The sequence below is a fragment of the Crotalus tigris genome, unplaced genomic scaffold (assembly GCF_016545835.1).
Source record: "Crotalus tigris isolate CLP2741 ecotype Arizona unplaced genomic scaffold, ASM1654583v1 scf7180000017716.2861928, whole genome shotgun sequence".
Classification (NCBI taxonomy): Eukaryota; Metazoa; Chordata; class Lepidosauria; order Squamata; family Viperidae; genus Crotalus; species Crotalus tigris.
This window is the reverse complement of record NW_024096587.1, coordinates 986,784-1,014,689: the sequence shown is the minus strand read 5'-3', so window position 1 is coordinate 1,014,689 and position 27,906 is coordinate 986,784. Positions and strand designations below refer to the sequence as shown.

The 27,906-nt window shown below is 41.2% G+C and overlaps 1 protein-coding gene across 11 annotated transcripts; it reads left to right on the top strand.

Annotated features, from left to right (window-relative positions):
• The first annotated feature begins 477 nt into the window (after positions 1-477).
• On the top strand, positions 478-27,906 carry IFFO1 (intermediate filament family orphan 1). 11 transcript variants are annotated; one of them, XM_039338716.1, is made up of 11 exons: positions 478-1,673; positions 11,897-11,957; positions 12,047-12,142; positions 12,647-12,787; positions 13,146-13,154; positions 13,571-13,752; positions 14,314-14,434; positions 16,738-16,800; positions 18,698-18,793; positions 20,138-20,268; positions 27,883-27,906. In XM_039338716.1, the coding sequence occupies exons 1-11, from the start codon at positions 871-873 to the stop codon at positions 27,893-27,895; spliced, it is 1,716 nt and encodes a 571-aa protein (XP_039194650.1). In that variant the 5' UTR covers positions 478-870; the 3' UTR covers positions 27,896-27,906. The 11 variants fall into 11 exon arrangements, with proteins under 11 accessions (XP_039194650.1, XP_039194644.1, XP_039194643.1 ...); XM_039338710.1 differs by lacking the exon at positions 27,883-27,906 and adding an exon at positions 20,929-21,652 and having other exon boundaries at positions 18,701-18,793; XM_039338709.1 differs by lacking the exon at positions 27,883-27,906 and adding an exon at positions 20,929-21,652.

Sequence of the window (27,906 nt, the reverse complement as noted above, 5' to 3'; positions counted from 1 at the left end):
TAGTGGGTCCTCTGGCTTCTTTTCTTTTGTTCAGTTGAAAACAGCTTCTGCCGGCAGGACTTGCTGAAGCCTAACATTCTTTACAGGCTACAAATAAGTCTTTACCACACAAGTGGAAAACAGCCAGGAGCATACTTTCAATAAATAAAGAAGTTCCCGAAAGGCAACCATTAAATAGCTTTCTAGTCATTCCTTCACCTCTGAAATGCTAGGTTATTGCTTCAAAAGATTCAGAAGCTAATATTACAAGGGAGTCATCTGTTCCGTTTTGGGTTTTCTGCTTTTCAAAGTGTAAATTAAACTCTGCCGCTGGCAAAGGCTTCCGAAGGGTTTGGTTGGTTTTGGATAGGGTCAGCAGTCCGTTCGGCACCTTTTGTCGTTGTTGAGCTGCCCAGCCTTCTGGTCTCCAATAGCTCCGGTGCGAGCTGATGGGGATGATGCAAAAAACGATGGTAGGCATAAAAGAAAAAAAAAAAACAACACCCGGATCCAACTGCTTTGCCTGAAGAGTCGAGCAATTTATTCGCCAACGCTTAGCGGGAGAAGCTGTAACCCGGGTCCTCCGTTGCTACAGCAGCGGTGGCGGCCTCAGAGCCAGCCCAGGCCATCGGCGTCAGCGGGCCATCGCGCGGTCGCCTCAGTCCGCCGGCCGCGGCCGCGCATCTCTCCTTCCCTCCCTCCCTCCTCCCGCAGGACGCCGCACCGTCCTCTGTTGTCCAGCGCCGCATCCCTCCCTCCGCAGCTCGGGGCGCCTTCCCGCCCTCTTCCGCGGCGGGCGGCGGGGATTGGCTGCTTGGGCTGCGCCTCTCCGCCCAGCGGCCGCTTCCCTCCTCCCTTCCCTGTCGCAGCTGCGGGACGGCTGGCGGAGCCATGAACCCGTTATTCGGCCCAAACCTCTTCCTCCTGCAGCAGGAGCAGCAGGGCTTGGGAGCCGCGGGCCCCGAGCAGCGCCAGCGCCAGCAGCTGCCGGACCTCCTCTTTCTTCCCCACGAGCCCCAGGGGGACGCGCTCGACAGGGAACTGGCCCCGCCGGCTTCCCTCGCCGCCGGCGCTTCCTTCCCGGCGCCGCCGGTCGCCATGGCCCTCCGCAACGACCTGGGCTCCAACATCAACGTGCTGAAGACCCTCAACCTCCGCTTCCGATGCTTCCTGGCCAAGGTGCACGAGCTGGAGCGCCGCAACCGGCAGCTGGAAAAGCAGCTCCAGCAGGCCCTGGAGGAAGGGGGAGCCCGTCGGGGTAGCTTGCAGCGCCGGGACCAAGCCGTCCAGACCGGTTTCATCAGCCCCATCCGCCCGCTGGGACTCTCCCTGACCAGCGGGGCTAGCAACGGCAGCCGGCCGGTGGGACTGGGCAGCAGCACGTCGAGGGTGCTGAATTCCCCCGTCTGCCACCACCCGGGAGCGCCGCTCACCCCCACTTCTTGCCAGTCTCCCTCCTTGCCTAGCAGCGCTTTCTCCGCATCCTCCCGCTTCCTGCCTGGGACCATCTGGTCATTCTCGCAGGCTCGCCGTCTGGGGCCAGGCCTAGAGACTACGCTCGTTCAGGGGCCTGGGGTCTCCTGGATGCACCCGGATGGAGTTGGGGTGCAGATAGACACCATCACCCCTGAAATCCGGGCTCTCTACAATGTCCTGGCCAAGGTGAAGAGGGAACGGGATGAATACAAGCGCAGGTGAGGTGAAGAGGCAAGAGAGGGGCTGGCTGAGGTCAGGGAAGCTGTGAAAGTTTTAAACGCTTCTTTGGGGAACCTTCTGTCCCCACTGAGTGATCACTACCTTCATGGGAATCTCCAAAACCGGCATTGGGGGCACTCTCTACTCTGTGAACCCCTGAAATGCTTATCCTAGCTTTAAGAGTAAAAAACAAGGAAGAGAATAGCTTGTTCCGTTATGGCCTTCATATAAACTTGTTTGGTCTGATGGCTATTTTAGGGCAGAATCTAAGCTTTTGGAGACTTTTCATTGGAAGAGGAGAATGAAGCATCACTTCTCCTCTTGAGCGCATTGGTCTCTTTCAGAGAAGGGAAAATAGTTGCACAGCCTCCCCTGGGCTTGTTCTTTCTTGGAACCAAAAAAAAAAAAAAACCCATAAGAAAAAAAGATCCGGCTTGAAGCATAGTCACTCTCTTTTGCTTTGCTTTTAAGTCCTCTCTATTTGCGCCATCTCCATTTCTTCTCCATTCTCTTGATGAAACACCACAAAGCTAGGACTGCACAGTGCTTTCCCAATTATCAGTTCCTACCTAACTGTTCTCCGGTCTTAGTCACATCTTTGCCACTGGCAGATGCTGGCTGAGCAGAGAAGGGAGAGGAAGGTGCAGAAATTTAACTCTCAGCAAGATCTCAGTATGCAATATTACTGTTAGAGGAGTACTGTATTATTTATATCCTACTGTTGGCACATGTAGCACGCAGGAGACGTGCACAGCTTCGATTTATTTATATTAGCAATGGCTGAATTCTTCGTTTGAGGAACTTGTCACCTACATTTAGACAGTTTCAGGGAATGACAACAGATATCAATCAAATGTTAGTGGGTCCTCTAACTTTTTCTTTTGTTCAGTTCAAAACAGCTTCTGCAAGTAGGATTTGCTGAAGCCTAACATTCTTTACAAGCTACAAATATGTCTTTACCACACAAGTGAAAAACAGCCAGGAGCAGATTTTCAACAAAATAGTCTCTGGAAGGAAAACATTAAATAGCTTTCTATACTAGTCACTTAAGAAAAAGTATAGTTAAATATATAACAGGTATACTTTGGGCTAAGGGGATGAAGACAGAGAGCTCTTTTGAAGAAATTTTTCCACAGAAATGTGCTCAGTTATTACAGTTACCTAGAGATCTTCTGCAGAATTTTTCCCTGTATCAGAAGTATGTGCCATTAGAGGCAGTAGGTGATCCAAGCAAAAGGATCTTCTTTTTTGGGTCAGCCCCATGGTGGCGTGCCCATCCCAGCTTTCCTCTGCTAAAGTCATTTTTTTCCTAAAATATTTTTTTCATCCAGGCTTTTCAATTTAGCTCTTTTTCAAATCTAAATTTGTTACTGTCTTTTCCCCCCATTTAATTAGTACCTTCCCCCCCCCAAAAAAAAAACCCTTGGGAATTGAGCATCCCACAAACTAGTAAAACCAAGTATTACCATATATACTGTATTTAATAAAGTGAATATCAATCTGAAACAGAAGAGATGAGATATACAGGGCTTGCAATGTAAATGGGTATTTAAATATACTGAAGTCGGTCTTCCCTTTTTATGAAGTGTCAGGTTCAAATCTTTGCTCAGCCTTGAATCTCACTGGCTATCCCTTACAAAACTAGTCAAGTAACGTCTGTTGGCAAAAGGAAATTAAGGCAGTAAATTCATACAGAGCACTAAGTGATATGGGTTTATTTGTTTATAGTTATAAATATAATGCCAACCATTATTGTTTGTAAGCCTGTATGTTTGGTTTTGCATAATATGCAAACTAGGACAGGATGTTTTATTCAACAAAAGCAGTGTATGAACCTAGTTATGTACATCAGATGGAGACACTGCCCATCAGGGAATAAAAACTTATTTGCATTCTGCAGCTATATCTAAATATAGAATTAGGTTATAGATATGAGATTCTGGCAATATTAATTTTTTCAGAAGCATTAAATATACAGAAACAAAGACAGAATAGATTCCTGATTGTTGAAAGTTAGCCAAATTTCAAAGTCTTAGATATTTGTCTATATAACAGAACTGGCAGAGTTGAAAAAAAAAAGAATCCCATTGCTGATGTAAGCTGAGATATCTTCCACTTTCAGGAAAGAATAAAATGATATAATTTGCTGTTTGTGGCCTTTCTTCCTTCACCAATCAAATTACTCAAAGCTGAAATATTATGCCTTCTGCAGTATGGCACACAGTGTTGTCTGTACAGTATAATGATACTGCTGTGCATAAGCAGTTCAATCTACTGTACATTTCTGAGATCTATTCTTATTGCTCCCTGCTCCGTTTCAGAAACACTCCTTTGGTTTGGATGTTTCATTTGAAGCCCATTCTGTTAAAGTACTGCATCAAATAATTGGAGGAGAGTCCTTGGCTCATCTTGGACTGATAGACATACTTTCCAATGGAAAAATCAAATTATGTCAGATCTGTTTTACCATCCTATCTATATCAATGCTGGATTTTGAACAGTTTGGAGTGGAAACAAGCAAAGAACCTTAGATCTTTATTTGCAGAGAATTGATTTGGCAGACCTCTACTTCATTAAGGATTTTGTGTTAATCCCTTACCATTCCCAAATATTTTACCTCATTCTTGTGCTCTTCTACAGCAGAGATCCAGTCTTATTGCCCATTAAGACTGCTTATGCACATGCTGAGATACTGAAATTGGATCAGTCACACAAGCACTTTGGAATTGTCCCTCACCTGAAGGTTGGAACTAATCTCCCTGCTAAATCATAAACGACTCAGCTTGATCCTAAACAGGCAATTGTGCATTTCTTACTAAATGATCAATATTCCAAAGTTTCCAGAAAAATTGCTAGATGCTGTACTACAGCAATTATTATTAAAAATCACTGGATCTGAATAAAAGCCAGTTATGCTTAGTTTCTGTTATAAACATGATGCTTGCACTTTAATCATGTTTATGTCAATAAATAAATACAAATCAGCTTTCTGCACCAGCATCCTCTTGGCTGTCTGTCCTATATAGGGCATTCAAATGGCCAGTCCTGGATTAAAAGACCAAGATTATGATCTGTCACCATATGTATGCTTTTACCCAAATTAGCAAAATACTTGCAACTAATTTCAATGTGATTGCTGTCATTATCTTTAGTTTCATGATTCATTGCTCTGAATCTTCACTTCTCCCATCCGCTCTATTGCCTTTCCCAACAAGTTAAGTGAGAGGAAAACAGATGATTGTTCTTGGCAGCGTTTGGATACAGTTAAATGCTTTGCTCAGACCGAAGCAAGTCCCTTCTCCTGAATCACCTTCCAGAGGCCCTATTGAAAAGTCTAGGACACATCATTAATATCACATTTCTGGTTTCCACAAACTAGAACTTTACAAATTGATTCCAGTGAAACTTTAGAGTTCAAACACATATGCAAGAACCATGAATCATATTTCTGCTCTTTAACCTGTTACTTGGAATCCTTCTCTGTGGGGCTTGCAAGTGAGAGGTAGGCAGCTGTTGAGGTTGTTGCTGTTGTTCAGTCACTAAGTTGTCCAACTCTTTGCGACTCCACGGACCACAGCGTTCCAGGCCCCCCTGTCCTCCGCTCTCTCCTGCAGTTTGCCCAAATTCATGTTCATTGCATTGATGACACTGTACAACCATCTCATTCTCTGCTGTCCCCTTCTTCTTTTGTCTTCAATGTTTCCCAACAACAGGGTCTTTTCCAATGAATGAGCAGATGAAGACCAGGCACCAACTTCACCTTCTACTTCGTAATTTCCTTCATAGGAATTCATTCCGGTGCATTTTTATTTTGTAGGTAATTAACCTACAAATTAACCTACAAAACATATGAACTTCTTGGCGTGTGGAAACGGGGTTGACCAATGATGTATTGGGATCTGAAGCAGCAAAATCTGTATAGTGGTTGATAACAATTTAAATTTTTAAAAATGCAATTAAAGTTTCTTGAAAATAGTTTACAGCATTATATTTTAATTAAATAGTAGTATTAGTATTATATAAATATTTCCAATAATAAGTGAGATTAAACTGTAGGGATAAATATCCCAAATATATTTTTTTTTTCAAAAGGCAACTGGACTTTGTTTTCCCCTTGAAAATGTTTTGCTTCTCATTCAAGAAACTTCTTCAGTTCAGTTCAATATTTGTAGGGACAAATATTGTTGTTCATCTTACATTAATTGATACCTTTAATCTAAACTGTAGGCAGATACTATCTTTCCCAGGTATGAAGAGGGATTATTGGATTAGGGAATATTTTATCACCCTAAATCCTCCTTCTTTGAATCTTGTTGAAAATAGTTGTTGAAAAGGTTCAGAAATAAGAATAGAATCCTCCAGCTCAGTTGAGTGAGAATTCAGATGCAATCTGTGTTTGCATATATATGATGAAATGAAGTCAAGGTCACCTTGTTAGACAATGTATTTTTATCCAGAAAATTGAGTCTGTAACTCTTTTGTTGAGGCTTGGACAGATCTTTGCATGTTAACCACAAATTGGAGGAGAAAATAAACAATTGTTTCACTCTGGGTATCTGCATCAGATTTCTAAAGCTATCCTTATAAATCATTCTGCAGAACCGCAATCCTCTAAATTAGAAACAGGAATGATGTAATTGTGTAGATGCTGCTGAATCACAATTCTCATATGATATGGCAAGGGGTGAAAGATGCTGCAGCAACACTTAGAAAGTATTTTTTTTATGCGTTTTTCCTAAGCTACAGCTTATGGTAGCATATTGTATGCCTTTTCCTACAGCTCCCATGATTCTCTCTGACCCCACCTGCCTGGAGACCACTAGACAGAAAATTCTGCTTTTAGGATAGTTAAAACTATGATGGAGAAGAGTTCTTTCTGCATCTAGCTGTGTTCAGCCCTTTCCTTCAGCATCCAGATTTGGCATGTATGCACATACGCACACACACATGCGCCACCATTCCACACAACAAAGAAAACAACTTGATCTAGGGTTTTCTCCCCTCCCCTGTCTTAGGTAACAATCAAGAGAAAAATTGAGTCCATTTGCAGAAATCAGGGAATGAGTTGATGCTTGAGATTCCAAATGTATATTGATTAGTCTTTCAGTTTTGACAGTTAGAAGTGCTAAGTGCAGACATAGGATGACTGTGCAGAGTTGATGTCTGCAGAAAACACAGTCCTGAAATTGGAAGGGATTTTTAAAAGGATTGTAAAATCTTTCTAATCTTAAACTATGCTTAGCAGATAATCATTTAAGGCACATTTATTTTATGATCTAAGAATTTGATCTCCTTTTCATATTTAATAATCTTTATTTAATCTTAAGTTTACTGCCTTTTTGAGGTTTGCTTTAGTTATAGCAATGTCTTCGTGAACAAGAGCCTGATTCCCAATGGCTCTTCCTGCCATTTGGAAGCATTAAATAAATTACAAAACCTTGTTTAGAACAGTATTGCATCTAAACTGGGATCTTACAGTGAGATGTGAGGATGCAGTAATTCCTAATTTTGACTTGATGAGAGCTAATTATTTGATGTGATTGCAAATTGAGAGAACGTTTGCTTCCAGATCTCCTAACAAGCCAAAGTCAGTATTCAAAATATGTTTTGAGTCTAGCTTGCTATACGCAACAAGCCAGAGATTGTTATTCGGTGATGCTAAGACAAATCCCAGATGATGTTTCTTGGTTTGTTTAGATAAGAAAGAGCCAAAACCAGGTAATATACACAAAAAAATTATTTGATTTTCTAGCAAGACAGAATTATGAATTCTACTAAATTGTGACCTAATATGACAATTTATGTTATAAATTTGCTTTGAGTTTGTACCTGCTTAACTCATGCGCCTGTTTCTCCAAAATCTTGGGGATTATAGTTTTGTTATGGCAATGAGAATCTATTTGCAATCCTTGGTAATGTTGGACTCACGTACAATATAATAATGCCGAGAAGTTTTCAGAGATTAGTCAACAAATTTAAGACTGCATTGTAAATATGCTCTGAAATGATGATCCTCTTTGCTGGCTCCATTGTGGGAGAACTGAATGTACAAGGCAAATATTAAATGCTGAAGTCACATTGTTCTCATGCTGTGTTTGTGAGGGTTTTTGACTCTTTAATTGAGACAATACAGCAATGAGATTCTTCCATACATTTATGCATCCATGCAAAGATATATAAGAGATATGAGTAGACTTACTTTGGCTCTGACTGTAAGGGGCCATTTAATGTGGCTCTTGTGGACCAAAACTAATCTTCAGGAATCTGGTACTCATACAGCCATCATTACCAATAGATTGAATCAGGGACTAGATGTGTTTCTAAGCAGGTGATCCCCTTGTCCTTATTTGCAGAATTTAATGTAAAAAGCCAGATAGTCATAGAATGTAATGGTTGGGCATTAGTTTGGAGATCATCTACTGCCACCTTCTGCCTAATTAGGACTATTATTGTAGCCCATCTATATTTTCCCATTCCTTCTTTTTTTTATTTCTATAAAATCATTCATTTAGCACAGTGGTTCTCAACCTGTGGGTCGGGACCCCATTTGGGGTCGAACAACCATTTCATGGGGGTCGCCAAACAAGGCTGGCCGCCATTTTTTCCCCCTTTTCTTTGGCCACGCCCCTGGCACCCGCTGATGTATAAGTGGTTGGGGGTCACCACAACATGGGGAACTGTATTATGGGGTCGCGGCATTAGAAAGGTTGAGAACCACTGATTTAGCAGAACACATCAGACCAGTTGCACAACATAGTCTATATGGGAATTTACAATTATGTACTAAGTTATTGCGCTATAAATCTGGGAGCATGTTAGAGCCAGGACACAGGGAATAAAAAGTGCTGTTCAGAGTGGCTCCCCTGAATTGGATGCAACCGATTCTGAAAATCTTTTAGAGTTCCCATGTCTTGGTTTCCCTTTCTGCTGAGAGTATGATTTCTTCAGGGAATCGCACTTTGTTGTGTGGAGAAGAGAGCTATGCTGGTTGGTTGTTGTTCTTTCAGTTGCTTTGGCTCAGTTGGGAATAGGTTTCCTTCCCCCCCCCCTCTTTTTTTTGGTGGGGTAAGTGGGGAAATGTGAGTGATGAGGTCAGTTCAGGAAACGGTGTGTTGGTTGCCCTCTGCTTGCTTGGGTTGTGCAAAGTGGGATGGAGAGACTGTTGCAGTAAGACTATTATTAGGCAATGGTGCATTGCAGATGCGAATGTAAACCTGGTGGGGAGGGCAAAGAGAAGTTGAGGCTGAATGTAGAAAAAGGAGGGAAGAAGAAGGCTTGGCTTATTCTTCCAGTCTGATTGGTTTTGCTCTTTGATCAGTGCTCAGTCCATTTCCACCCGTTAATAAAACAGGAATGAAAAAGTTGAACACGGGTCATATCAATTTTGGGAGGGACCTAAAGGACATATTCTCATTCCAGAAACCCAGTGAAATAGAATGATTTGCTAAAGTTAGAAGTTGCAAACAATTTAAATCAAATTTGCTGTCTTTTTGTATGGATGAAAGCCAGCATTTGACATTTCGTCACTTGTGCTTTTGAACATAACAAAGAGAGTCACACTCTCTATAACAGTATTTCCCAAACTTGACAATTTTAAGGCATGAGGACTTCAACTCCCAGAATTCCACAGCCAGCAACGCTGGCTGTGGAATTCTGGGAGTTGAAGTCCACATGCCTTAAAATCGTCAAGTTTGGGAAACACTGCTCTATAAGTATAAGCAGCCTCAGTTTCTCCTGTGCCCATCTCTTTGTCTGGTAGGGGAGACAGGGGGGAGGGAGGGAGAGATAGACACGTGCAGTTTCCTGTACAGTTTTTCATAATATGGGAATCCTTTTATATTTCAAAAGAACAGCAAATTGCTATGTTCAAGAGTTGCAGGTAAATAGAACATGACTTGGAGATTTTGTGGAAATACACAGCAGAGTATTTGTAGGGGGAGGATTGGGACTGGACTGGTATACCTGTGCAGCCACATTTTTTAAGTGGATATGTGATAATTCTAGCCATTTGTCGCTCCCTTAATATTTCCCACAGACTCTTTGTGTGTGTGTGTCTGTGTGTTTACTTCCTTCTTCATGTCCTCAACTTGAGTCATTCTTTTATATATTCTGCTCAATTTTCTGTGTTCTTTCTCTGTGAGTAATCATCCATTTGTTTTGATCCTTTAGGGTGGGGTGAGTGGCAGATTTTTTGGCCTACAGCCTACAGGATATTTGCCTTGGACTTTGCCAAAGAAAAAAATTCCACTAAGCAAGACAAAGTGGCCTTTGATTTTAGATGAAAAAGAGCAGTTTAAAATGGTGTTGATTTTATGCAGTGTTTAAAAAATGTTCAGAGTGGGAGGGAAAAGAAAAACTGGCATACTAGTTTTATGCTGTATCTCCTGACCAGATTCCTTTCCCTCTATTGAGTTTCTGAGAATGGTGAGATGGCTTTGTTTATCTCTTGGGTCATTCATCTCTTGGCCTTGCAACATAGATCAACCAATTCAAGCAGCACATATTTTCCATCACACTTGCTGTGTTTATAGCATTCTGCTTCTCTATGGAGATCTAATATATGAATCATAAAGTAGCTTGGTTGGTCCTTAACAACTTTTATATAACTGAATCACAGAATAACAGAGTTGGAAGGGACTTTGGAGGTCTTCTCATCCAACCCCCCTGCTCAAGCAGGAGATCCTATACCATTTCAGACATACCACTGTCCAATCCCTTTTGAAAAAACTTCCAGTAAAAGAGCACCCACAACTTCTGGGGGGCAAGTTGTTCCACTGATTAATTGTTCTCACTGTCAAGGAATTTCTCCTTAATTCTAGGTTGGTTCTCTCCTTCATTGGTTTCCATTGGTTGTTTCTTGTTCTGCCTTCAGGTGCTTTGGAGAATAGGTTGACCCCCCAGAACAGAGAAGATATGGGGTCAATTAAGAGATTCTTAGAAGCTACCTTCATCGTAAAATGCTCTCTTCAAAATTGCAAGAGTCTCAGATTGGAAAGAAATTTCAGAAATGCTTGGAGTCTGCTTTGTATAGGGAAAAATTCTCCCATTGGGTCCAACTAGAGCTTTGGGGTTTCCCAGCCTGGAATAAAAGGCAAAACTAGATGACTAGTTGGTTTCATTCCTACTCTGAGACTTCATGGTGCAATGTTGTATTGTAAATGGACGATGTTATTTGCAGCTCAATGATACAGTCCTTCCAAATATACTACATTCAATGATTTTCAGCAGTTAAGCATAGAGAGCTGACTGGCCAATGGCTGGCTTTTTGCCTAAGGCAGGACTTGGATTCAAATCTCCCTACTCTTGCTTGTCTGCCTTAACCACTGCACCAAACTGTCTCTCAGTGTTAGTTTCTGGAAATTCACATGACATCTCATTCCTGAATGTGTACTGTGCCTTTGAGCTGTACTTTTTCAAGTCTGTTGTTACTACAAAAACTTGCTTCTTATTATGAAAAGTGGTCTCTGTCTCTGCCCTTGTTTATCATGGGCTGGGATACAAATATGCATTTCTGGATTTTTCAGGTCCTGTTTTTTCGTACTTAAGTTTTCCAAATCTCTGTTTTGCTCTCTTTCCTTTGTAGAGTTGCATTTGATTGACATTTTCTCCCAAGTCCAGAGCTTTCCACTATTCTGCCAGGGAATGTGTTACAACAAAAAAGAATTGCTTCAATGTAGACAAAGGCTCTTCTGGCTGATTTAATATCCTATGGAGATTAGAATGGCTATGAAGCATTTGCTCCAGTTAGTTGGCATTAGAAAACTGATACTCTGTAGGCCAGAGACAGCTGAGTGCCAGGTATAGATGCGGAAGAAAGGAGGGGAAAACTCCTGTGTTTAGACATGCCCATCGGCCTGATCCAGCATTGCAGGGATGAAAGGCGGGGACCATCTGTCATGACTGTATATTCAAAGCGTGCTGCAGTTGCTAAACATAGTTTGTGGTTACTTTTCTCAATTGAGAGGGGGAGAGTAGCCAATGAATCCAGATCAAGATGAGATAAGCATGTGGGGTGAGTCTCCCACCTGTCATAGGAACACATTCCAGTGGGGTAACTGTGCTTATTTGCAGCACTTCTGTTCTCTAGATGACATCCATTTAAAGTTCCTCTGCTGAGACCGGGTTGCGGTGGGGAGCGAGGAGTCGGGAGGGTGGCTTTTGCATCATGGCATCCTCTGGGGTCCAATCCATTGTCATAGCCTTGGCCTGTTTGACTTCTCAGGTGGGAAGAGGAGTACACATTGCGGGTTCAGCTGCAGGACCAAGTGACCGAGCTACACGAGGTAAGGGCTACTCCTTTTCTTCCCACTCTCTGCAGCCTGCCTTTGTCTTGGTTCCTGTTTTCATTTATATATCTCCATCTCTCAACCAGGAAGCCCAAGAAGCAGAAGCATGTCAGGAGGAGCTGGCCATGAAGGTGGAGAAGCTAAAAGCAGAGCTGGTCGTTTTCAAAGGACTGATGAGTAATGTGAGCATGCTATTCCCCAGGCATGCCTGTACGGGCTGACCCCCCCCCCATCTGACTCCTGATGGCGTTCCTGGCTCTTCTCCCAAGCTTTGGGCTAGGGTACCCTGATTGTACCCTTATTGAGATGTTTGTTTATTAGTGTCTGGATTCACCATCTTCTTTAATGTTCAATGTTTCTATTCTGATTGCATTTTTGTTATGTTGTTTTAATGTCCTGAGCCACCCAGAGTCAATTGGAGTTATGTGGGGTCTTAAATCCAAATATTGAAATTAATTATTAAATTCATTACAGGGCTGGAAAGAGACAGCAAATGAATAACTTCAGACAGTCATAATACTTGGAGATCAATCAAATGCCTGGCTATAAAACATAATGCCATATACAATTGTTCCCTTCCCTACCTTGTTCCTAAATGAGACCTCCAAAGCAGAATAATTTGTGCTAGGGGCTACAGAGAGCTTGGCCTAATTCTTCTCTCTTTTGTTTCTTCTGCCTGTGTTAAGAATCTTAGTGAGCTGGACACCAAGATCCAAGAGAAGGCCATGAAGGTAGACATGGACATTTGTCGACGTATCGATATCACAGCTAAATTGTGTGATGTAGCCCAACAGCGCAACTGCGAGGACATGATCAAAATGTTTCAGGTGAGAGGCGCACAATTCCCTTCCCATCTGGAGCCGAAACATCTAAGGGCAAAGTCCCGATCACTCTATCTTCATTCCATGTGTTCACCTCTGTCAATGGGAGAATCAGGCAGGCATGTTGAATTGGAGGGCAACTCCCACCGAGGGAGCCCCAGAACGTCTCTCCATCCAGTTTTGGTGGGCCGTCTCTGGGGAAAAGTTGCCGGAGAGGAAGACATGGTGCAAAATGTGTGTGTCCCTCTAACACCGTCTCTCTCCTCTCCTCCCCACCCTCTTTCTCTCTCTTCTATGTCTTATTCACTTGCTCACTTTCTTGCACTATTTTGCACACATTCTTCTTTCTCTTCTTCCTTTACAGAAGCAGTTGGTTAGTTGTTTTTTTTTTTTTCATTAAGCTGGAAAAATATCCAAGTTAGACGCTTTTCTTTAAAATAAAACTTAACTGCAAATCCTGGCATTTTTCTCTTTCTCCTTATGTCTTGTTTTGACCTCTTGCCTCCATCTCTGATGTGTGATTTGAGTTCTAAAGGATGATTCCCCCATCCGATTCCATCTTCAGCTGCTTAGCTTTTAATTTAAAAAATAAGGTTTCTAATCTTGCATTTTAGTCATCACATCATCTTTAACTTGGTCATAATAAGCTTCTCTCTCTCTCTTTCTCTGTACCTATCTACCCTTTTCTCTCTTTCTCTCCCATCCCATCCCATCCCATCCCATCTCATCCCCCTTTGCATCTCTTTTCATCCATCCACCTATGATCTCCAACCCAACTTCGTTCTGTAGTCTCTGCACTTGTCTCCCATTAAGGTTCCAGCTACAGTGGGTCGGAAACGGGAGCGAAAGATGGTCAGTGATGAGGACACCTCCCTCTCTGAGAGTGAGGCCCCCAAAAAAGTAGAAGAGGAAGAAGAGGATGAGACCACTGCGAGTATCAATGAGGAGATGCAGAGGATGCTGAATCAATTGTGAGTGAGGCCTGCCTGTAGCGGGATGGGGAAAGAGAGGCACCAAACTCATGTTCAGGAATTGCATATCCAATTTCTGAAAAAAAAAAAAAGCTTTTTAAACAACATTACTGAATTTGAATCTTGTTACTGTTAAAAAAAGGGGCCATTTAAAAAAAATAAATATAAGAGGCTCTTCCTTTATCCTGCAACTTTGTCTTTTAAAATTGAATGACTCTCCTGTGTTTTGAAAAGAATGGCCGTCTGTACAGTCTGATCTATTGTGGGACCATTCAAGAATCATATAGATGCTTCTTTTTGGAAAAGCCAACTTCATGCTGGAAGCTTTCCAACTTTGTGTGTGTGTGCTGGGAAAGAGGGACTGGTACCCAATTGCTGTAACTCCTGGATTACATATGGCCACCACATGCAAGAAACATCCATTCCAGAATTAGAGAGGGCTGGAAGGTTTTCCCCAAACCTGTCATGTCTAACAGGAAATTGGAAGAAAATGTAGCAGTCATTTCTCTTGTAGCAGTTTTTTAAACTTATTCTCTCCATTGATTTACAATTTATCCTCAGGAGGGAATATGATTTTGAAGATGACTGTGACAGCCTCACCTGGGAGGAGACAGAAGAAACACTGCTGTTGTGGGAAGATTTCTCTGGCTATGCTATTGCTGCTGCTGAGGCACAAGGAGAGGTAACATATGGCTTCTGTCTTCCAAGCAGTCATTTTTGTCATCTCCAGATTCTGCCCCCTTCACTTCTACACGAGGCCTCTCCTATTGTTTACTGGGTTCTTTGACTCATTTCTATACCATGATGGTGGAGCTATGGTGGTGCAGTGGTTAGAATGCTATATTGCAGGCTAACTCTGCCCACTGCCAGGAGTTTGATCCTGACAGGCTCAAGGTTGACTCAGCCTTCTGTCCTTCCAAGGTCGATAAAATGAGGACCCAGATTGTTAGAGGCAATATGCTATTGTTGTAAACCACGCCAAGAGAGCTGTAAAGCACTGTGGAGCAGTATATAAGTCTAAGTGTTAAGCGCTACACTGCGCATTTTAGGATGGTGAGAAGGGCTGTGTGTTTGGCATACGTTTACATGTGTACAGAACACACGTCAACTTTCTGACCAAGTTGTTTGAATAAATAGATTTCTTTGGTTTCTGGAGTTTACATATTTGAATTTCCTTTTTTTAAAAAAGAGCAATGAGCTCATCAGATTATTTAAAGTTGGATTTCTAATCATGGGCAATCCCTTCATTATCAAGATTTTGCCCTTGCTTTGAGGTAACATAAACTATGGCCCACAAAGAAAGGAGGAAAAATTCCTCTTCTTGGGAAGTTTATTTATTTCAAACTCCATAACAACTATGGGCACCTCAAAATATAATAAACAGAAAAATCCCCCACAATGCAAAGCAAAATGGGATCTACCTATTCTGTACAAAAATGCAAACCAAGACACAGCCAGCTAGGGGTTCCATCCACCTCAGCTGAAGGCCCGGGGAAACTACCAGGCCTTCTAGGATTTGCAGAACACCCTCAGAGTGGACGGAACATAGATTTCAGGTACAATCACATTCCAGAGAATAGGTGCATATAGTGCAGTTTTCATATCTCTATACATTCTTTCTTTCATATTGCAAAGTATTGCTATCTGGTCATATGCAAGTGAGTCCATCTGCCCTCTAATAGAGAAATGCTGTTAAGAATAGCCCCAGAGCTGTTTATACAGTAATGATGCACTTGTCAGCTGATGCAGAAATAAATTCTCAGACAAGGATTCTATGTATGTGAAGGGTATAAAGTTAGAGCTGTCCACAATGCCAGATTATGGCGTCTTTTCTATGACATGAAACTCAGTCTTTGTAGTGTGTTTGTAGAATTGTTTTGTCTTTGGAGGCAGTTCCATATTACTGGGCCTCACATGAGAACATAAGAAATAGATGATCAATTGATGCACTCACTATGCAACCAATCTGATACAATATAAAAACAATTAAAAATGGTATAAATTAGCTCTAACTGAAACAAAAATATAGCTGAAGCAGGAAATTTATTTCCCGAGATGTAAAAAAGAGATGCTATTTCATACCTTGGGAAAACCTAACAACAACTTTTCCAATGTTCCTGACAAATGGACCTCAGAAAATGAAAATCTCTTCATAAGAGAGCCTTTCCTGCTGTTGTTGTTATTATTATTCAGTTTATTGCTGATTTATTTATTAATGTATATCCCTCTTTTCCTCCAGGAGGTCAAAATGGCATAGATAGATACTTCCACCTCTATTTTTTTCACTACAACCCACAATGCTGGAAAGTAGGTTGGGCTGAGGGAGTGACTGGTTGAAAGTCACTCAAAAGCTTCCATGGCTGAGATCTCCCCAGGGTTAATCCAACTGCTTAACCATTGTATCACACTGCTACTCTGTTGTTTGGTTGTTTATCACATTTACATAAATGCGATAGATAAACTAACAATAAAAAATAAAATATAGATAAATGTAATAGATAAAAAATAAATGTGATGAGGGGAGGAGTTGACATCCTCATGGAGCATTGCATCCCAAAATAACTAGAGTGCCATCACTCTGCTAAACGTTTAATTTCCACAGTTCTGTCTTATGTTTACCATGTTTCCCTGAAAGCAAACTCGCCCCCAAAAGTAAGCCCCAGCTGATTTTGGGGGGGGGGCCTTAAATAAGCCCTACCCCCAAAAATAAGTCCTACTTAAGGGCCTGCAAGGATGGCCTGCCTGTGACAAGGCGAAGCCGATGGGGGAGAGGGGATCTGATCCACGATACCGGTATACCGCCACTCAACTTGTTCCGCAGCCTCATGGCAGTGGCATTGGGCGTGACGCATGAGGTGGCAAACGGCCGTGTTTGGGGGACTACCGGCAAAAAAAAAAAAAGTTCAATCAGACTTTCTGACTTCTTGAGATCTCGCAAAAAGTTAAAAAGTCTGATTTGAACTTTTTTTTTTTTTTTACTGGTAGTCCCCCAAACACGTGGCGAAGGCTGAGAAGCGAATGGAAAAACGCAGTGCAGCTGAAAGGCAGGTTAGTAAAAAAAAATGCTTGGGGGAGGCGAGGGCATCTGGGCGGGAGCGGGGGCAGCAACCTTACCCTGTGCGGCTTCGGCAGGTTCTGGCAGGTGGAGGAAAGCAACTCCACCCCCCCCCCCACATCAACCTTACCCTGCGCGGCTTCGGCAGGTGTCTGGCAGGCGGAGGGAAACAACTGGTCTGCCACCATGCTCTTGCCACTGTGTTGCTTCTCCACCCCATACACAGGCCCCGCCCCCACCACTGCGCACCGGGCCTACTGATGCCGGTACTGGCAAAAAGTAAGCCCTCCCCAAAAGTAAAACCTAGTGCTTACTTCAGAGCCCAAAAGAAAATAAGATAGGGTCTTACTTTCGGGGAAACAGGGGTAAGTATATTATCCATGTGGTATGACTGTATTACTTTTATCCTTCTCATCTGTTCTACTACCTTCTCTATTGATATCATTATTATGGTTATTATTATTATTATTATTATTTTGATGTTTTGCATGTACACTGAGAGCTTATGTACCGAAGATAAATTCCTTGTGTTTCTAATCAGACTTGGCCAAGAGAGAATTCTATTCTGTTCTGTTCTGTTCCATTCCATTGCTATCTAACTCATAAAACAGGTTTTTGTTCTGTTACTCTTAGCATCTAGGCAGATTAGATAGGTAGCTAGTAATCTGTGTGGATGTTTTAATAAAGTCATAATGTGCTGTCAATATTTTGTTCCAGTTAGCATTATAACTACCCATTTTTAAACCAGTTTAGAAAAATAGTGGGATGAGAAAGGAGACCTAGGTAGAGTAATGATGAAAGTGCCAAGTTGAGGCAAGGTTTAAATCTTTCACTCAGAGAATTAATTGGGTGCAAATTTAGTTCATATATTGTTTCCTTCTCTATCTTATGAGAGGATAAAATGGAGGGGTGAAGGAAATCTCTTTCAGTGTTTTGCAGGAAGTAAAGATTAATATTTTGGAAGAGATGTCTTGAAAGTATAGAGCAAGATGCAAAAGCAGTTGAAGATTTTAAAGAAAATGAGGATAGGTTCAGTTCTGATTGCTCCAGATTGCCTGTACTAGAAATGAGAACTCGGTTTCCCAAGATTGTTTCCCACCTCCCACATTTTTCACTGTTGCTTTTAGGATCTTGAAATACAACTATTCATTGTTGTATAGTCCATATGAAGTTTTGAACAGTTGCACATATATTTTTTTGAGACACCTCCAGCTGCAAAAGGGCAGGCAGCTAGAGCTGGGAAAGTGATCTGTCTAATGCCAACCAGCAAGATCATGGTTAAGGCAAAGTGAAAAGGGAACATTCCTGATTTACAGCTTGAATTTAGCTTACCCAAACTTATGTTACACTAACTCTCAGGTGAAATTGCCTTTCTGGAAACAACACAATAAATGACTTTTAAAAGAGAAATAATGGTTATATGGGCTCTTCTGCCATGTGATAGGAGTGACTCCTTCTATACCAGTGATGGCAAACCTTTTAGAGACTGAGTGCTCAAACTGCAACCCAAAACCCACTTATGCATCATCAGGTGCTAGGTGGGTGTGGCCCATTGGGTGGGTGTGGCTGCGGTGGTAACGGCAGACTGAGTGGGACTAAAAAGTTCAATCAATCAATTCCAACTTTGCAAGATCTTTTTTTTCCCGCGAGAAGTTGAAATTGACTGATTGATTGAACTTTTTTTTTTTTTTTTTGGTACATGGTGGCAGAGACCTAAAACAAAAAGGTTTTATAAAACCCAACTGAAGGCCTATGACTGGGGCGACGGCGCGCGTGCCCACAGAGAGGGCTCTGAGTGCCGCCTCTAGCATCCGTGCCATAGGTTCGCCACCACTGTTCTATACCTTGGTTTTAATGAATGGCATCTGTTCTCTCTCTCTCTTTCTTCAGCAGTCAGATGACAGTTTGGAGAAAGTGATCAAGGACACAGAGTCACTCTTCAAAAGCAGAGAGAAAGAATACCAAGAAACCATTGACCAAATTGAGGTGGGGAAAGAACAATATCTGTCAGGTTTGGAAGCAAGAGAAACAAGTTGCCTTCACCTTATCAAATATGAAGCTTGCAAACTGGCATACTTATTAACATTGGCATGTACTGGCTTAGAAAAGCTAGATGGCAATGGCAAAAAGAAAAATAATAATGAAAGAAAGCAGTGAAATCCCTCTAGAAAAAGAAAAACGATTACCGAAAAGGAAAAAAATGAAAACCAGTGTGTGTCCTACTTAGATAAATTACCCACGGAAACTTTCCAGTTGGTTTACACAATGCATAATGTGCTTTGATTTTGACTTAGAATTATGTATAAAGCAGCTTCTGATATGTTTGGCATATCGTGGTTAAAACAAAATGTGTATTGGTACAAAGCACTTGTCTAAAGAGGAATATCCTTCGACGCTGGATGTCCAATTGTTGCCGCCACAGATTTGAGGTGCAATAAAGTTTTGGCCAAATGGAAGCTCTCTAGAATATAGAGTAGCCTATTTCTTGGTCACACTACTAGAGCATGGCTATGATGAAATCAGTTTTTATATACAAATGGAAGAAGCATTGCAGTGAAGGACAACCACAGAGGATATTATGTCTGTCTGTACCATGTTTCCCCAAAAATAAGACCCACTCAGAAAATAAGCCCAACCCTGATTTTTAGTGTTCTCCTAATATAAGCCCTACCCCAAAAATAAACCCGGGGATGGGTGGGCGTGGCAAGCCAGGAGGTGGCGAGCCTGCAGGGGCCGACAGTGTCTGGCCGCAGCCTGTGCAGCGCAGGTAAGTCTGAGTGTGGAGGCAGAGGTGGGGAGGGAGGCAGGCGATCTGGATATGCTGCATTGCCGCCTGGCTTGAGGGAGGCTCACAACATGGCACTGGCAGCAGGTGGAGGTGGGGGAGCAGGCGATCTGGGTGTGCTAAGCAGCCGCCTGTCTCACACAAGGCTCACACGAGGTTTGTGCAAGCCGGGTGGCTGTGCAGCATGTCCAGATTGTCTGCCTCCCCTCCTGCCTCTGCCTCCGCACTTGGACTTACCTGCAGTGCACCAAGGGATTTGTGAGCTGCAGTGGCTGCTGGACACCCAGCCGGGTTGATCACTCTGATACTGTGTTTCCTTGAAAATAAGCCATAATGTGTCCCTTAGTGCCACCAAAAATAATAGACCGGGTCTTATATTCGGGGAAACATGGTATGTATGTGACAAAGTTGAGCTACAGAGTGAGAGAATATAGGCCTGGCCAGCAACATAGGTACAACCCACCCTTTTGAGAGCAGCAGGAGATAGCTTAATGTCCCCAATATTGTTGGCAGAATAATCCTCTTGTTGCTACCCTTTTATTTAGCTGGAATTAGCAACAGCAAAGAATGACATGAACCGGCATCTGCATGAATACATGGAGATGTGCAGCATGAAGCGTGGGCTGGATGTGCAGATGGAGACATGTCGTCGCCTCATCACCCAGTCTGGAGACAGGTAAGTGCCTGTGGGGTTGGGGACTATGGTAGTGTAGGGTGTAGGGCTCATATGAGCTCAGACAGCACTAAGAGGTGCAGAAGGGTCTAGGGGTGAGACCAGGCAACATGGATTTCTGGAATTCTCCGTTAGGAGAGCACATCAAGGGGGGAGGGAGGGAATGGCAAATTTGAGCTGGATTCTGAGTGATTGGCTGTAACCCCCCCTTGCAGACTTACGGGAGTTGTGTTTCGTGCCATGTGTCTCTAGAAGGTGATGCAGTTTTGTCAGACGCAATCGCTGTCGAACAACAACTTTCATCGGAAAAAGGAGCACCACTGATCGGCCAGGCTTTTGCACTAGCTTATGGGACAATGAATCCAATCAGCACTGGGCTGGGGGAAGACTTTTGACTTTCCCATCCAACTGTAATCCTAGGCTTAGCAAGAACACCAATGGAGCTCCCTCCTTGCCGACCTCAGTCTCCTCTTTGTGCTCTTCAACAGCGTCCACTCTAGTTATGACGCAACCTTAACATTTCAGCCAAGTCTCTCCATGCAACCTGTGCCCTTGTCTTATGGCCTGATGCTTCTTGAGTCCTGTGTCTGACCCCTTTGAGGCTTCTTCCCTCTTTTCCTAGGCCTAGTGCCCGTGTGACCCCCCGCCCTTTTTTTCTTTCAGAAAATCTCCTGCTTTTACTCCGGTACCGAACTGTGAATCAGCCCCAAATGAGGAAACAGAGGAGTCCGATCTTGACCTCCCAAGTGATGCCTCGATAAAATAATGAGGGAGGCTCTGTCCCCTCTGCGTGCCCCCTCCTGGCCCAGGAGTGTGAGCATATTGAGGGGAGACTTGTCCTAGCTAAAGCTCTGAGGGACAGAAAGGAGCAAGAAGCTGCTCCTAAAAGTCTGCCACTCATGCTCTCCCTACTTGAAGGTGGAGCCAACCAAGATGCCCAGGGCAAGGAGATGTCCCAGCTCTTTCCCATCCCTTCCTACTTCTTCCTTCTTGCCATTACTTGTGTGGGGAGGCTCCCATCTAACTGTATCTGGCGCCCTGAAGATTTGCCTTATGAAGCCCCGTCTTCCTTGCAGCCTCCAAACATATGTGACTGTCCTCCCACTGCTATATATAAGCAGGGTCTGCCTATCTCAGCAAAACTGAACTTTCTCTTGGTGCCAAGTGGACCGAAGGCGGGGCTAATAGAACCCTCCCTCCAGGCCACAATGTACACAATAGTGACAGTCTGTTGTTGTGGGGACAAAGAATGAACCCCCATTCCTTCACCTCAGCTCTGTCCTTGCCTTGCTTGGCTGTGCTGTCCTGGTGCAGAAGTCATATGTGATGTGTTATGTCTGGAAATAAGAATATTAAATGGTTACCTTCCTTTTTTCAACAGCTGTTAGTGAGTTTGTTTCTGAAATGTGTGTCTCACGTAGCCAAGTTTTTAAAAGGTATGTAATGACCCTGTTCTGAGTAATGAAATGGGTGGGCTTTCAGATGACCCCAAATTATTCACAAGGATATATACAAGACACAAAAATTCCAGACATGGTGGATGAGCAATAAAATTCCAGATGGAATAGCTGTAAATGAGACAGTGATGCGAAACCTCCTAAATTTAAATCCATGATACAAACTGGGAAATAATTCTTAAGAGGGGAATGTACAGTACTTTGGGCTTTCTAAGCTTGAAAGACAGATAATGTGATATCATAAAGGCGGAAAAACTTGAATGGTAGCGAAATAATTCACACAGCAATAAGAATTTAAGGCAATCCAGGGATAGTTAATAGATTTAGGACACATAAAGAAAATGTACAGTCCTTAATGCAGTGTTTCTCAACCTTGACAATTTTAAGGCATGTGGACTTCAACTCCCAGAATTCCACAGCCAGCATTGCTGGCTGTGGAATTCTGGGAGTTGAAGTCCACATGCCTTAAAATTGTCAAGGTTGAGAAACACTGCCTTAATGGATTTCACAGCTACTAGATATCCTTGGCCTCTGCTATAACTATTCAGCTTCACATTTCAATGGGAAATAAATCCCAATACTTCAGTCTCATGTAGTGGAGCTCCTACATACATAAATGGCTGCTGGCTCACCCATTCTACATTTCCTTGCTTTTTCCAACCTGGGAAAAAAAGGAGAGTAGGAAGAAGCCAAGTTTTCTTCCTATTTCTGCAACAGAAGAAGTAAGCATTCAGAAAAAAATTAATTCAGGTATCCTGTCATACTGTCATAGCCAACATAAGCCTGTAGCTGGAATGGCCCGTTGACTTAAGTGTCTATTCTGCCTGGGTCCATCTGGGATTGCTCTGGCCAGTTTTCCTCAAAGATTCCCCTATTTGATGTTCACTTTGTGCAAAATGTTGAACAAGACCTTGTAAAAAGTGCTCCTTTCTCTCCACATATGAGCACTCTGAGAGATACAACTGCAGGAACACCAACATTGCCAGGTTGGGTCATCAACCAAGAAGGTCTGAAGCAGCGATGAGTACAGTGTCAAGTCTCCCCTCAAGCCTCATTGTCTGCTAAACTAATTGCTATTTTATTGTTATTTTTGTAACTCCCCACTCATTTTGTAGTGGGGAGTTACAAAAATAACAAAAAATAGCAATAGCATTTAGACTTATATACCACTTGACAGTCCTTTACAGCCCTCTCTAAGCAGTTTACAGAAACAGCATATTGCCCCCAACAATCTGGGTCCTCATTTTATCGACCATGGAAGGATGGAGGGCTGAGTCAACCTTGAGCCGGTGAGAATCGGTCTGCTGAACTGTGACAGCAGAATTAGCCTGCAGTACTGCATTCTAACCACTGCGCCACCATGTTTCTCCCTCTCCCAGCCAAAACTCACACAGAACTTCACACATTCAACATGCTGCTGCAACATTCTCTGGGTTGGGAAACGCCACTGTTAGAGCCAAACCTCTTTGCAGGTATAAAAGATATGCCTTTCCTCTATTTACAGGGGGTAGGGTGCGGGTGAGGATGTGTCTGTTTTGCAGAAAGTAGAAAACTCCAGGAACCCTGGATCCCTCAGTTTTGCAATCACTGCCGCATATTAAAGGACGTTTTATTGCCCTGGAGAGCTACCTAGAGGACTCTCAGCTGAAGCTAAAGAAGTTAAAGGAACTCCGTGGAGTTTTGTGCTTACATTTCATTAAAAATTGGTAAATGGAGTACAGATATGCTGGTTTCGTAGGCTTGGAGCACAGAGATGATAGCTTTCCTGTCTCCCAAATGGTCAGCCAGTTATTTTAATATCCGTATTCATATACTGCTTTATTATGTCCCCTTTCCAAGGGGGCAGATGCTTCTTACTGCTATTTATGTAGCATTTCTTGCATACTTACAGTTCAACACAACTGCGTTATCTTATAAGCAAGAGCTAAGAGGGGAGGGAAGGGTGATAAGTCATAGAATTTACCACTTTTAATTTTTTTGCTCATGGAACTTATTAGGGATTTAATCTTCAACAAATCATAAGTTAGACAAAATTCCAGCTCTCTTAGCATAAGGGCTGCCATGGCTGAGGAAAAAAAGGAAAAAAGCAAAAAAAAAAAAAATGTTAATCTCAAAAATAGTAGGTACATCAGAGTCATGGCTAAAATCATCAGATGTCCTAAAGCAGTTATGTTCGGTACTTACATATATTGCTTGAAAGCAGAAATCGTAATGGATTGAATGAAGGCTTAACGTTATTTGCAATTTATGAACAAGTTGCCTACAGGTGTAGGTCATGTATGATTACAAGGAAGGTATGTTGGATATGTTTTCTGCCTTGACTTATTTGTAAAAATAATAAAGGTGGAAATAAAAATATATGATCATTCTTCATTGAAACAAAAAAGTCTTCTTAATCATGACACAATTCTTTACTAGGATCAGAAATACGCTAGCAAAAACTCAAAAATACAAATGGAGGAACTGGTGGAAATGACAGAACTAGTACAGATGGTAAAATTAGCTTTCTTTTTTTTTTAATTGAAAGTTTTTTAGATTTTACAAGACAAATTCCCTCCCCAAACCCACCCTCCCATACCCTCCCCCAACTCCCCAAACCTCCCTAACCCTCCCCTAGCCCTCCCAGAGTTGATTACAGGCTTGTCCAAAATGCTTCAAAAAAAAAGAAAAGAAAAACTTAAAACACATATAAGTCCTAAACAAATCTAAATACCTTAAATTAAATAAATTATCTTCTCTAAAAAAAATAGTAATTAGAATCATTAAACAGATTATAATATACTCTGAACATCTTCTAATCATACTTATATTATCCATCATTCTATATAAACTCCTTCCAAAACACAATTTTAAACACTACTTTCTTTGAACATCTATATCTACAATATAAAATCTAATATGAATCATAAACAAATCTGAATACATTTAGTTAAACAAGTTATACTCCCTCCAAAACACAAATTTAAACATTACTTAAAACTTAAAACATTAGAATAAACAAGTTATACTCCCTCCAAAACACAAATTTAAACATTACTTAAAACTTAAAACATTAGAATCCCCTTATACGCATTTAATCAAATTCCATCTTAAAAATAATAATAATAATTAAAAAAACCCAAACACTAAACACATTATAGTATACTCCAAACCTTTTGATATCATACTGATATTATTATCATTCTTTATAAACTCCCTCCAAAACACATTTAAACATTACTTAAGACTTAAAACATTAAAATTCCCTTATACACATTTAAATCTTTATCAATAACAAATTTCATCCACAATAAACACATTAAACATTTAAATCTTCACCAGTAACAAATTCCATCCACGAGAAACACAGTCCTTATCAGTCTCAATTGTCCATTTTCATTCTCCATCCTTATCATACTGATATTATTATCAGTCTCAATTGTCCATTTTCATTCTCCATCCTTATCAATCTCTAATTTTCATTCTCCGTCCTTATCTTTATCAAGCTCGAGAGAAATGCTTTGAAATCTGCCTTTAAAAATTGCTCCAAAATTCCTAAGTCTCCCAACGACTCCGAAGCCAATACATGTGAGGATTCCTCAAACTCCTTATTCTGTTGGTCTTTACAATTATATGTTGCACGAGTTGTCCTCTGCCCCTTCCTCTCAGCTTGTTGAAACCCCTCAAGCTGAAATTTCCCATTTTCCATTTCTTCAGACAATTGCTCCAAAGGCTTTATAAGTCTTGCTTCTCCCGCAGATTCAGAAACCACTAGATGTGAGGCTTCCTTAGCCTTCTTCTGTTGCTGCTTTTCTTTACAGTTATATGCTACACAAGTTATCTTCTGCTCCTCAATCTGAACTTGTTGAGGCCTCTCAAGCAAAGGTTCCCCAATTTTAGGCTCTTCAAACTGTAATTCTACATTCTTTTCTTCCAAGGCTTTAAGCTTAATAGATGGCGATGAACATACCTCCAGGACCGAAGTATAAAAATCTTTTGCTTGAGAAACAGTATTAAGTCTATAACATATCCCCAGGTAATTCACCACCATTCCAATCGGAACATCCCATCTGAACGAGATTCGTCTCTTTTTAAGTTCATCTGCTAAAAAAGCAAACTCCTTTCTTCTTCTTAAAATTTTAGATGGGATCTCCTTTAAGATTATAACATCTTGTGAAGCAATTTGAAATCTCTTCTTATAAAAAGCTTGTATAATTTCATTGCGTAGAGATCTTTTCCCAAAGTAAATTACCACATCTCTTGGCAAGTTCTTTTGCACTGCCACCACGGAATTAACCCTAAATAATTTTTCAATTTCACTAAGTATTTCCTCTCTTTCTTTATTCAAAATCACAGCAAAGTCCTTTGCAACCATCTCTTTCAGATCTCCTTACAAGGACTCTCCCAAGCCTCTAATTCTTAAGGCATATTCCATTTGTCCATATTGAAGCATAAGAATCTCATTTTCCATTTCTTTTTCCATACTTTCAATTTTTCCCTCCATTAATTCCACTTTTTCAGCTACCTCTTCCACACGGGAATTCAACTTTTCAAGAACAGAAGCAACTCCTTTTAAAGCCAAAACTATATCTTGCCTCAAAATCTTATTATTTTCCTCTAAGATCTTTTTCATTTCTGCCCTAATTTGAATTGTAACATTTCCCATCATATCTTGCAAATCCTTCACAATTGTTGGCTGGACCACAGAAGAGGGTGGAACTATTGATTTAGGAACTGTAGAAGTCCCTGGACGCTTTGGAGCCATCTTAAAAAAAAACTTTACTCCTTCTTAAGAATTGCAAAAATTCCTTCAAAAGAAAATCATAACTCCCTCAAAAGAAGATCATTATAATAAAAAGAAAAAAGGGAGTTAAAAAAAAGGAAGAAAAAAGGAATTAAAATATCCATTCCAATCATTAAAAAGAAAAAGAAAGAGAAGGGGAAGAAAAAATACCAAAAAGCCTGCCCTTTAAAAGCACAAAAGGCAAAGCGAAAAAGTCAAACAAAAACAATAATGCTTAAACACCAAGAAGCCTGACTGTTAAAAATACAAAAAACAAAACTATAAAGTTAAACAACAAAAATAATAATAATAATAAATTAGCTTTCTTAAAAGAAAGATCAACCACATTTATTAGTGACTGGAAACCTCTTATGGACTTTTTGCTGAAAAAAAAGAAACAATGTATTGGAGATTTATGGATTTGATTCATAGAGAGGGGAGATTATGGAAAGAAGGCTATTACGTTGTAACCTTAAAGAGAAAGGATAAAATGTAATATAACTGCTATTTAAGATCAGAGGTTACTTCATTACCTTTTTCTTTTCTATCTTTTTATTTCTTTTCAGTTGTTTCTTTTATCTATCCTTCCCTTCAAAATTTATATTGCTTTTATTCTATTGAATACTTATTTAATAAAAATTATGCTTAAAAAAGAACTAGGATAACGCTTCTCTTCATTGCAGCCAATTTCCCTGACTCTGTTAAGATACTGACTCAAATTAGTCTCCTCTAAAAACCATCATTTCTTGGATTTTACAAAGTAACTTTCCTTACTTTCAGTTTAAAAAAGGACCTAAGCTTTGTTACAATAACTTCTAGGCATCCTAAGGAGAGCATTCTCTACAGCCAAATATCCTAATATATACCCTGTACATGGGAAAGCTTTTATATTATCCATGCACAGTATCTTATCTTCCGACTCTTCTGAAAGGATGAACAGCAAGATTCGCTAAACTCATATCCTTTGCAGGAAATCAAATCAAGAGAAAATGTCCTCTTTCACCACATCTTTTTAAAATAGTATAGTTTCAGTTGAGTTTGGTGTAATGGTCAAAGGCAGCAAGATAAAAACAGAAGACCAAGTTCCAAGAAAACTGCAGGGTCATGTCCAGGCAGTCACAAGGAGTCAACACAACACTGATTCAAAGTGAGATACCAGGCATGATGAAAAAAAACGGAAAGTTCTTTAGCAGAAAAGACCTCCAAGACAACTAAATTCTGCATTAGAATACATTCTCGATTATCAATGATTTAGACCCTTCCCCCATTTATATCCTGGAGGTGGAGGATTCATGGAATTTAAAATCTAACCTTCTGGATTTTACAATGTCAGCAAATTTAACTGTCATCAAATTGTTATTTAAGAATATGTAACAAATCTTGTATTTTTACTTCCAGACTCCAAATATGAAGGGAGTTCAG